The sequence below is a fragment of the Asparagus officinalis genome, chromosome 9 (assembly GCF_001876935.1).
Source record: "Asparagus officinalis chromosome 9, Aspof.V1, whole genome shotgun sequence".
Classification (NCBI taxonomy): Eukaryota; Viridiplantae; Streptophyta; class Magnoliopsida; order Asparagales; family Asparagaceae; genus Asparagus; species Asparagus officinalis.
Window position 1 is genome coordinate 8,033,980 of NC_033802.1, and position 12,421 is coordinate 8,046,400.

At 35.2% G+C, this 12,421-nt stretch overlaps 1 protein-coding gene across 1 annotated transcript; it reads left to right on the forward strand.

Annotated features, from left to right (window-relative positions):
* On the forward strand, positions 462–9,918 carry LOC109824603 (inositol transporter 1). Its single transcript, XM_020391233.1, is given in 7 exon segments — positions 462–620; positions 622–677; positions 1,486–1,573; positions 1,713–2,048; positions 7,439–7,546; positions 7,643–7,828; positions 8,973–9,918. Coding segments are annotated over 7 exon segments (1,521 nt in total). The 5' UTR covers positions 462–533; the 3' UTR covers positions 9,633–9,918.

The following is a 12,421-nucleotide window of genomic DNA, read 5'->3' on the forward strand; positions in this document are numbered from 1 at the left end:
ATACAGTCTTTATTAGTCTAATTCTTGCACATATAAAATATAGCATTCTTTTGCATAAACCATCAATTAGCTAGTATTCTGTAACAAATTACTAGACAGACCGTTTTGTCAATTCAATATTTCCAGCGATCTAAAAAAGAAATAAAGAGAGGGGGGGGGGGAGGGGGGGCAGAAAATTTACAGAAATCCTTTCATAAATTACCAAAACTTTGGGGCATATTTGAAAAAGCGTCTCTCACTCTTATTCCCAGAAATCTAGAATGATCGCAACACTTGGACACTTTGTCTCCTTCCTATCCTATTAAAAAAAATGAGAAAGGAAATTAAATAAAAACAAAAAACGGCAACAGATTAAACACCGCAGCGGGCCCACTTTCTCACCCTTCCTCTTCTGCCTCGGTCTCTTTTTTAAATCCAGACTCTCGGTCTCACCGTCTCATTCATCTCCTCCCCTCTCCTCTCTGCCATTCTCCCTCCGTATTCGGTTTCGATTCGGCTTTTTTAGGTTCTTGAGCCGAAATCGACACTAAAAAATGACGATCATGTCGATGCCGAGCAGCTCAGGATCCAATCTGGACCCGTCGCGAGGCCGCAGCTTGTCTTATTTCAGCAACAGCTACGGTCCTCGGGCTCGCCGCCACCGCCGTCGCGCCGCTCACCGCCGTCGGCGGTCTTTTGTCTGTTACGATACAGGTATTGGACCGATCTATATTGATCTATTCGATCGGATGTGAGCGGTTGTGAATTGCAGTTGGGGGTAATTTGAAAATTTTAGGTCCATCGGGTTTTGGTCTGAAGCTTGAATTCCTGCCGCCGGATTTGATGTCGGAGCACGTGAAACAGCGCGTTTAGACTTACTTCGTTGTTATTTATCGCAGTAGTTTGGTAGAATTTTGCAGAAATTTTTTTATTGAGGTGGTTTCACGTCCAACAATTAGTTCTTTGTCTTTTAACAGATTTAGGACGGTTGTTTTGGGTCCGATTTAGTTCGGTATTTGCTGTTTGGGTTTTAAAATGACTATTTTATTTTAAAAAAATGAAAAAGATTACGTGGTTTTGGGTCCGATTAAGTTCGGTGTTTGCTGTTTGGGTTTAAAAATGACTATTTTATTTAAATAAAAAACGAAGAATATTACTGCTTATAATAATAAAAAAATAAAAAAGAACCTGGAATGTTGGAATCTAATTATTTGATTATTGATAAAAAAATTTAATAATTTTTCTAAGCTTCTAAATTAACATCACATACATAAATATGAACTGTGTAGTTTAGTTTTTTTAGTTGTTGGTAAGATCTACTTTTATTTATGCGACTATCTTCAAGTGTCATTTGTTATGTCCAAGAATTGTTAAATAATTATCATGTGAACCGAATTGGTGGTAAAATAAATCTCTGTAGTGTTTGATGGGATCAAAGAACGCTTCTGCTTGCTTAATGCCTATTGAGATATTGTTTATAGAACTGTAATGCAATCTTATAAGTAGTAATTGTTGATCCTCAGGTGTTATTTCTGGTGCTCTCCTTTATATCAAAGATGATTTTCCATTGGTTAAAGAGAGCAGTTTCTTACAGGTATTATTAGGTCTATATATGCATACATTGTTTGCCCTGTCGATGAGCTATTCTTATTTTGGAGCCATTTTGTCCAGATAACTACGTGGCTATCATTTTGAAAGAAGTTTTTTATGTTACTGAGTTTATATGTTTACAGGAAACAATTGTAAGCATGGCAATATTTGGAGCTATTATTGGTGCTGCGTGGGGAGGGTGGGTAAATGATGCCTATGGGCGGAAGAAAGCCACCCTTCTTGCTGACATGATTTTTGCGATTGGGTCCTTCATTATGTGCGCTGCACCGGACCCTTATGTCCTTATTTTGGGGAGGCTCCTTGTTGGTTTGGGTGTTGGAATAGCCTCGGTTACTGCCCCAGTGTATATAGCTGAAGCATCCCCATCAGAGATCAGGGGTGCCCTTGTCAGTACAAATGTGCTCATGATCACCGGTGGACAGTTCATATCCTACCTTGTAAATCTTGCTTTCACTGAGGTTAGATTCATACTCTCCCTATCTATTTTTACTTTTTGTTGAGATTTATATTAGATATAGCAATCTATAATTATTACAATCTAGGGTTTTCATTTAAGAATAACACATCAGTTATATTGCTACAATGTTACTCATCTGACTAATCAAAATTGCCGAGTAGCTGATATAATAATTCTCTGATTGGGTAGGTAAAATTTGTGCCTAAGATAGCAATTCCTGTCTAAATTGACTAAGCAAGTGTGTGGTAGATACTTATCTTAGTTTGTTAGAAATTTTAGTTGCCATTGTATTAATGCCTAGAGATGAACTTAAGATGGATTTGGCAATTGTGTACACAATGTTTCCTTAAAAAAATGGGTCTCAGTTACCTGTAATGGTCACTGTCTACAACAGTGCTTCTGACTTGTAGTTGTAGCGATGAGGTCTTTATTCAGAAGTCATTGATCAGACCCTTTATTCGGCATCTTTTTAAAATGCAACCAGCAGCGTCTACTTCCAAGCTGGTGAGTAAGTTGGAGCTTATGGTTTATTCTACCGCACATATGGATTATACACATGCCTGTAGTTAGCTGTAATTGGGTCTCAATTAGCTGTAATTGTCACTGTCTATAACAGTGCTTATGACTTGTAGTGATGGGATCTAGCACTTATGTAGAAGTCATGTTCAGACCTATTAGTTGGTGTCTTGCCAAAATAAAGCCAGCACCGTCTAATTACAAGTTGGTAAGTAGGTTGTAACTTTTGTTTTATTTTACCAAATATATGTAATATACGCATGCACAAAGACTTCTGTTATGCAATTTTGAAGGACTCTCTCTGGGTGATATGGAGTTTTGTTCATAGCAGCATTTTATGAAGACCAGCAACACAATGAGGGAAGTGGACCTATCCTGTTAAAGTTATTGTTAGCTTGTTAATTTGTTCTCCTTTGCACTGCAATTACATGTACATTATAGTTAGTGAACTAGAGTGAAATGGCAGGGAGTTAAGCAAGCAGGAAGTGTGGGAAGTTTAAACCTGTCAGGATGTGGAAGTTTGAATTCTATCTCTTCAGTGTTTTTTATCAATTATTAATTATTGATAGTAGACTACTGCTCATTATGAGTGCATCTAGATGCATAGTAAACCTAAAAAGGATGTTGTTTGGTTGATCTTTGAAATTGAATTGCATGATTTCTGATTTGAGTTCTTCTAAGAAATTTATAAAATCATAATATTTGAAATTTTCTTATTGTAAGTTTTGTTTTTCTCTTCAAATTGTGGAGAGGAACTTTGTACTTAAGTCCTGTGTAATATGTTTATTAACAGAGTCTTTATCCATTACTCTGGAATCTTATGAACTTCTGTGCCCTAAAAAGAAGGCACTGATTTAGTGTGCTCTCTGAAAACACGTATCTTTACCATTCTAAATGGCATGACAGAAAATTTATTTCCTTGAGGAGTGGAAGTTTGGTATACTTGCTCTCTGGTAGTGGTAACTGTTCGGTAACTGATCGGATACTAAGACTGTTTTATTGATGCTAGATTTTTTTCTCCTGTTCCGTTCTGTGATTTGCTCAGTTAGTTTTAATATTGTAACTCCATTTTCTTCTGTATCATATCACTATTCAGTTGGCCCCTTATATCCAAAGGCATTTAACCTCTTAGTAGTCATCCAAAAAGCTCTTTAACTTTTACTAGTTCAAGACCAGATCCCTTTTGTATAGTTCAGACAATTCGCAACTGATGGAAGTGCCAAGACCAGGTGTTTATCGTTATTAATTTCATGCCATTGCTTCATCGAGTGATCGAACAATATTCAAATTTAATTAGTGATCACTTGTCATGCTCTTGTAGCTGCTTACTGTTTCCTACCAATTTTTGATTTATTTATTAATTTTCCATATGAAATAAATACCAAACCTACTTCTGCATTCAATTATGCACATTTCATTTACCTACAGCTATTCGCTTTATTTTTTCTCATGACTATGGCAGATGTGCTGCTGATAGAAAGGAGCTATGAATTTTTTTGCTTGCTCAAAACTTTGATGGTAATGGCAATGCTACCTGTTATGTGCTTCAACTATCTAATTGTTGATTTAAATACTTTTCTATGGGAAAATGATCAAATTTGATGGTCAGGACAACTCTATAGGAAAGATACTTTTCTATGGGAAAATGATCAAATTTGATGGTCAGGACAACTCTATAGGAAAGAGCACTTATTTATCAATTTTACTAAAATGCGGGACTTTATTCGTAGCAAGTCTTTAACAAATCCCTTCTTTGAAAAATCAAGTTAATAACACATTTCCAACATACTTCTATCACACATTCATGTCTAGATATCAAACATGTCAAGACTGTCTTAGCACGTTAATGAACACAAGAAATCTTTTAGAATAAAAGTGCAAATGACTGGCAGACAATAAATAAACATGAAAACAAATGAAAGAAAATAAATGAAAACTGCTTTACAACACTACACACTTTTGGTATGCATGTAGCTAGATACCAGATGAGCCCTTCCTTCCCACACGGGACTGCAAGTTGGAGCAATATAAGCAAACCAGTCACACGTGTCATAGGCAACATTAGCTATACCCTTCACAACAGAAAACCAGTCAGAAGTCATCATGGGCAACATTAGCTATGCCCTTCACAACGGCTACATCCTTCTGCATGGCTTGGAAAGGCCAGTTTTATTTCCTTAGAAACTAGATGTATATTTCAGACCTATTTCACGATCTTTGCTGATAAATATTATAATAGTTTTGCCATTATACTCTAGCTTAGAGAAATGGCGAGCCGTTTCATTGATTCTCAATGAAGGATCGGGGATTTTTTGACCAATTCTTATTCAAGTTCGAAAAAAAATTCAGTATTTTCTTCTTTCTGGTGTGTTTATATGGAACAATTGTTTATCCAATTGTGACATGTAGTGTCCAGCAAGAATAATAAAATTTGAATGACAAAGGAGGGGAATCTCTTGGATAAATTAGAGTTTTTAAATTTAACGCTTCTCAGTCTTATCATTATAGCATTAGAATTGTTTTGGAGCCATGTTACAAAATCATTAAGTGTTTTATGTCTTTTAAGGAGGTTTCAGTTTCCCTTCAACTGCAGGAATGGATATCTGCTGCACCTTTACCAGCTATCTGGTACTGGTGAGTTGCGCTACAAATACAATGCATACATGACACTCTTATCAGAAGGCTGATGCTAGGTTTTATTTCCTTTTCCATTCACTCTCTCTAGTTATGTTCTCTTTAGTCTGGTTACCACGCAATCTCCATTAATGTGCTTGTTATCATGATATCTCATGTGTGCGTTTCTTATTTCAAATTTGGATATGAATATCCTATGTCATTATTCAGCTTTCTGTGACTTGGTAAATATTCTTTGTCTGCTGAAGCTGAAAACATCCAAGTGTTTAGTTAGATGTGCATTTGTAACTGCCTGTCATTTCATTATCCTTTATCTCAGCTGTTAGCTTTAATTTTATTTGTTAATGAAGTCTTTTTGTTTTGGATTTTCTTTCTTCCTATCTATGTTTATGATGGAGTCTTTTTGTTTTGGATTTCTAATATATACAATATATCTTTGAAAGGTCATATATGCTTGTGTGAACTTCTAAAGCATCAATTACTTTCATTATTAGTAGGGATTAGTAACCCGCAAAAGGCACCTTTTTTAAAGCATATAGATATCTTGAATACAGGGTGATTGTGTTCTTGTGCCTTGGAGGTCTCTAATTGCTATATTTGTAATATTTACGAGTTATGACTCATCTGTCATACATTTATAAGTAACAGTGTATGGCGTAAGTACGAAGCTTGATGCTTTTAAACTGCAACTGGTTTGTATAGTCAAAGAGAAAATGGACTTCAGGTCATAATTTTACTTTTCCGTTTCATTAGAGAGAAGCAGCATTAGGGGACAGTTTATTCTGTCCATTCAGCCTTGTCTAAGTTGTCAGATCATCCTCAACATATAGGTGGGTAGTCACTTGAGTACCAAACTCTCTCCATTCTCGATGCAATATCAGCACCTTTTATATTTATATGCTAAGTTACAGGAAAATGCGTACGGGACTCAGAAAAATTGTAAAATGTAGGGTACAGGGATGCGGCTAGACACGTGTGTGTGTGTGCTATATTGAGATTAATAATTTACATGAGATTATTATTGTTTTTCAATTCATGTCTTATTTGAATTAAATTCCTATCTTGTTACTAAGTTTCTTTTATTATGTTGATGGTTATAAATAAGAAGCTACTTGTACTTGAACTAGAAACCCAAACTGTCCTTTAAAATCATAGTTTTGAACTTCAGTATGGGCAGAAATGAACCCGACCAATGTCTAACGAGTTTCAAGAAATGGATGTGAGCATTGTCGAGTGTAGAATATACGTCCACGAAGTGTTTGACAAGTGTTTTAAATTAAAATGTATATCATATAATTGAGCACATGTCTGAATAAGTGTATGCATATATTCAAGGAGTGTCATTGAAGTTTGGATACGAGTATGTGTTGGATACGTGTCGGGTACGTGTACAGCTTCATGATAGAAGTACATGGGTAACATAGTTTATATGTGTTTTCAAAATGACAGCTAGTCTGCTAAGATGTTCTAGTTCAACAAAATTCTAAGTGGATGTTCCAGCTGCGACCTGGTCTGCCTTTTGTGTTCACCCATATGATTTGTCTGGGAGATCTATTGCCTTTTTGGCATTCTGATTTTTTCAGGTTTGTTTGACGGTTGTCAAGAAATCTCCTTTCTCTCGGAAAAATTCTCTCTCAAGAAGTCTGCATTGGCTCAGTTTTGCCCTTCTATGAGCCTGCATCTTCTTCTAACATATTTATCTCAAAAGGATTTTTGCCTTTCAGTTTTAGACATTCAGAATCTTGTAATTCTTTTGTACTTTACTGAAGATTGTTAGTGCTTTATGCTTTTTGTGCCTTAAGATTTTCTTCACTTTTGCGCTAATACTGCAGTGAGATGTGACGTCTTGTGCAGGTATCTAGAATTAAAATAATGATATTGTTTAAGTGATAGTTTGAGGATGATCCTTCCCCTTGAATTTCTTGAACTATTTTAGGAGTCAGTGTTTTGATGATACTTTTCGATTTTCTGGACAAGCAACTACTTCACATCTTTGAAGAAGCTTCCTTAATGTCATACGTGCATTATTTCAACTTTTTAATTTTGTGCTTGAATGAAAAGCTACTTCCCATGTACCATCTTGTGCATAACATTTCCCAGTACCCATGGTTTCAGCATGGAGTTGGATTGGACATTGAACTTTATGAAACTTAATATGTTTATATAATATATCTGATTCGGAGAACAAATACTGACAAAGTTTGGTCATTCTATACTTTGCTAACCTGACGCTTTTAACAGGTAGCTGGGACATGGCGCTGGATGCTTGGAGTTGCTGCATTGCCAGCCATCATTCAGTTCTTCCTAATGCTACTTCTGCCTGAATCACCGCGCTGGCTTTTTCGCAAGGTTGGTGATTCTCGTTAATATTTGAAGTTTTTCTTCAATATTCTAATATGTTCCTTGGATTTAATTCTTGAACCTGGATGTTACTGATACATGCAGAATGAGAAAGCTAAAGCTATTGCCATACTTTCAAAAATCTATGATTTTGAACGTTTGAATGAGGAAATCGACATTCTTTCCAGCGCTTCAGAACTAGATATCTTCAGAAAGACTAAACCTGGGTGTCTGGATGTTTTTAGATCCAAAGAGATGAGGCTTGCTTTCTTTGCCGGAGCTGGCTTACAGGTAAATGGTCGAGATATCTTGTAGTTGTTGTTAAGCCAAATCTCACCGGTTTTGAAAGTCTCATTGATCAATTTCAATCCATCCCTTCTTAACCTTTTATTTCTGTCTCAGATAACTGCAGTGCTATAACTGCTTCATTTTATTTTGTGGTCTGTTATCAGTATTATGTCCTCGAATACCATATGTTACTACCATTATAAATAGCACATTACCTTAAGCTTCTACAATTTATGAATTTAGCATTTAATTGTTGGTATGTTTTGGTAGTTTAAAAATTTCTTTCTTGAGTTTAGCTGAGCTAAGTTGCATGGGTATGGGTGCAGTTACGGGTATGGGAGATGGAAAAATTTGTTAAAGGTAGGGTATGGGGTCACGGCTGAAACTCATGGGGTATAATCATAGTTCAGAGCTATATATGTAAACGACCTTTTTAAATTGTAGTTCTTATCCAGCAAGTTACAAAAATGGATGAAGTGTATGATATATATCCGAGAAGTGTATAACGAGCGTTTTAAATTAAACATGCATTGTATAATTGAGTACTAGTCTGAATAAATATATGCATATATTTAAGGAGCGTCCAAGCAGTGTTGATATGGGTATGGTACGACATGTGTCAGGTATGGGTATGGCTCCAGTACCTAGGTAACATAGAAGCTGAGTCACAAAGTATTAACCTGCCAACCATTTCTGCCCTCTCTTTTCATCTTTAATCACTGGTTGGGGTTTAAAACTTAATTGGTAACGATGAACTTAATATCACATCTAGAATTCTCCAAATGAAAATACTCTACCTTGTGTTTCCTTGACTTTCTGTTGCTCTTCTTCCGTCAGAAACCTCAATTCTTTTCTTAAACCGCAAACTTTTGTTCTCTACAAGTTCAGAAACTTTGCGTCTTCAGGCCTATGCTATTGGGAACATATACATGTTGATGCCTTATTTGATATGCTTCTGATTCCAAACGCACATCATAGAAACACGTCTTTCATAACTTTCTCAGTCTTCTGCAAACTTCTCCAACCTTGATATGAGTATTCAAAAACAAATAAGAATTGGTTGCTTAGAACCATTGAGGATCGCAACACTAAATGTGCTTCCGTCTATTGACTGTTTCTGTACTTTGCACTTTAATCTTTCACACAGGCATTTCAGCAATTCACTGGAATCAACACAGTAATGTACTACAGCCCTACTATCGTCCAAATGGCCGGCTTCTCCTCCAACCAGCTCGCCCTCCTCCTCTCCCTCATCGTCGCGTCCATGAATGCCGCCGGCACCATCGTTGGCATCTTCCTCATCGACCGCTGCGGCCGCCGCAAGCTCGTACTCACCAGCCTCTTTGGAGTCTTCATCTCTCTCCTCCTACTCGGTTTTTCTTTCTCTGTCGAGTCTTCCGCCATCTCCTCCAACCTCAAAGCCAGCTATGGTTGGCTCGCAGTTGCAGGCCTGGCTCTCTACATCCTGTTCTTCTCACCAGGAATGGGCCCAGTTCCATGGGCTGTTAACTCTGAAATATATCCCGAAGCTTACAGAGGGATTTGTGGAGGGATGTCAGCGACGGTGAACTGGGTATCGAATCTGATCGTGGCTCAGAGCTTCTTGTCGATCATTGGATTGGTTGGGACTTCGGTGACATTCTTTATTATTGCTGGCATCACGGTATTGGCGTTTGCATTTGTGATTGCTTTTGTGCCGGAGACGAAGGGGTTGAGCTTTGAGGAGGTGGACAGATTGTGGAAGGAGAGGGCTTGGGGGCCTGCAGGAGGTAATTACAGGCAGAGCTTGCTTGATTCTGAGGCATAATTTCAATAGATGTTGCCGTTGTTTCTCCTGCATATGCATCGCCTTCTTATTTTTGAAGAAGGTGGTGGTTTCTGTGCGTTGGAGAGTTAAGGTGTTATACGAGGGGCTTGGATTTGTTGATCACATATGTGTCTAGTGTCTTTATTTTTCTTTTTTTTTTATCTTCTCTTTTTTCTGTAATATATTGCCCGGTAAGTCCAAATTGCTTTGTTTTCTGAAATTGTTGTAGCATCTCCTTCTGTATAATATATCATCCAGTTAGTTCAGAATTTGTATTTTGTGCTTTGGTTTTTGTTTTTGTTTCTATTTTTATTAGGAAGAATATTATCTCGCTGTAGAGGGTGTGCTGAGTCATTTGACATATTGTACAGGTTTTGTTCCATCTGCAAGATTGACAAATGAGAACACTGCAAATGACATCTCAGGAAATGCGAGTTCCATGCTGAGCAAGTGTAGGTATGGTCAACTTCTTCTGACCTTAACAAATTCTTTGATTCTTATTTCTCAAAAAAAAAAAAAAAAAAAAAAAAGAAGAAAGAAAAAAAATCTTTGAGACTCTTATCATTGTGTTCTTTTCATTATGAGGAGTTTGTGTGTAACTGAATATTGATTGTTGATTGTGATTCTTTATTTGTTTAGTGTTGTCTATTTGAAATTGGACTGCTTTTCAAAGCTGAATCCTCTGCAGTTCTTTGTTAACAGAGAATTCACTTATCGCACGATCATGAATAGATTGTTCATAAATGAAAAGAAAATGGCCGCAGCCTGTCATTTTAAACTTTCAGAGAAAAACGAGTGTTTTTGCGGGAATGGGACGAAACTTTTAACACGATGGCGCGTGTTTTTATATATACTAGATTGGATGCACGTTCAAAGGTTAAATATTATTATTATTATTTAGGTCTATTTTTTTTACTTAAGCTGGTTGTGAAAAAGTGAAGTCAGTTATTGTTTATATATCTATATAGTTAATTAAAAGTACTAACATTATTATGGCCAAAGCCAAATTACATGGTCAATTAGCATTAAGTTCAATTTACAATAGTACATGAAGGTCAAAATCCTTTTATAAAAAAATGTTACTTTTATGCAAATAATTTCCTTGTCATCACGATTCTATATTGTCATCTTATAATTTGCTTAGATTCAAAGTATAATATTCTAATGTTTATAATCTATAATTTAATAATCTAATAATTTTTCCTTTAATGTGATGTCTCATGAGGCTAATAGACTCTTAAGAGAAGATCATACCAATAATCATGGATCTTAATTATGAGAAAATTTTCAAGATGTTATATTTATATTCTATCTGTTTATGTTCTGGATTTTCAAAGTTAGTAAGCTATGAAATGACTAATTGATATATTTCATGCTAGTATGTATCATTTTCTTAGTATAGTGACGTTTTTTTTTTCTGAGACAGAGAATTGTTTTAATTGGATTATACGTTCACATCTTTAAGTTATTTTTCTTAATGAATATTAGATTCCTCTTAAGTGTTCTTCTCTGTCTCATTGGATTCTCTTGTAATTTAGAACTTTTTTAGCATAACTGCCTCAGTTACATCTTTTATCAGGAGTCATCTCTATTTCTTAGTATACGGTAGCTAGTGTTATTCTGATGGGATGTAATTATTCTAATTAGAGTCTTTCAACATAATTGCAAGTGATCAAAACCCTAGATCTTTTGAAATAATATATATTAAACATCTCATAATTAAAATATCTAAAATTTTTAAACAATACCTATTTGAGTAATTTTACTCACATAATTATTTTTAATTAACATACCTATTGAATATCTCAAAGACTTGTAATTGGTGAAACCCCTACATATTTTTAAATAATACATATTGAACATCTCATAATCAAAACATTAGAAAAACTTAAATGTGCGACTAAAACTAATTTATACATCTTTTCGTGTGTGTTTATAAATTATAGTATTGGAAAGACAAAATGTTTAAAATGGAGTACTGCATTAAATTATAATTTAGTTGTAAAATAGGAGTCCTTATTTGAGTAATTTTACATAGATAATTCTTTTTAATTAACATACCTATTGAACATTTCAAAAATCTAAATATCCGCAATTTCACTCTTCAAACTGCCCTTTTCTAGTCATTAACAAATTTATAAAAAAACTTTTTTTTCATTAAGTTGGTTGCTTATGGTAAAATGTATTATCTTTCTATTTGATATAGTAAATTATTAAGCAAATGGTATAGCTCATGTTTAGTGCATATAACTATGCGAACAAATTGTAACATTTTAAAGGTTAGTTATTAAAACACTCTTTTTAACTCTTGATGATAATCAAATAACCGCGCGTAACTTTGAAAATATCAGAAAATCCACTTAAGTTTAGAGGTTATCAGAAACCCCTTTAACTTTAAGATTTTATGAGAAAATCCCACTAAATCAATAAATTTAGGAGGATTTTTTTGATAAAATCATAAAGGTGACTGGTTTTCTAATAAAATCTAAAAGTTAAAGGGGGATTTTTCATAGTAACCATTTTAATATGAGAAACCCATCAAGTTTAACCATATTGTAGCTAACCCTCTTTAAACTATGAAAATTTGAGATAACCCCTTGAACTTTTCTCACTTAACCCCCCTCAAATGTAGGGTGTGTCTAAGAAAACCTCCCTCAGCTATTTTAATTTGAGAAACCCCCTCATGTAAGTTAACTATTTTAATTTGAGAAACCCCTTCATGTTTGAGCTTATTATAGATAACTCATCTCAAGTTTGAAAATTTAGGAAATCGTCATGATCTCTTCTTA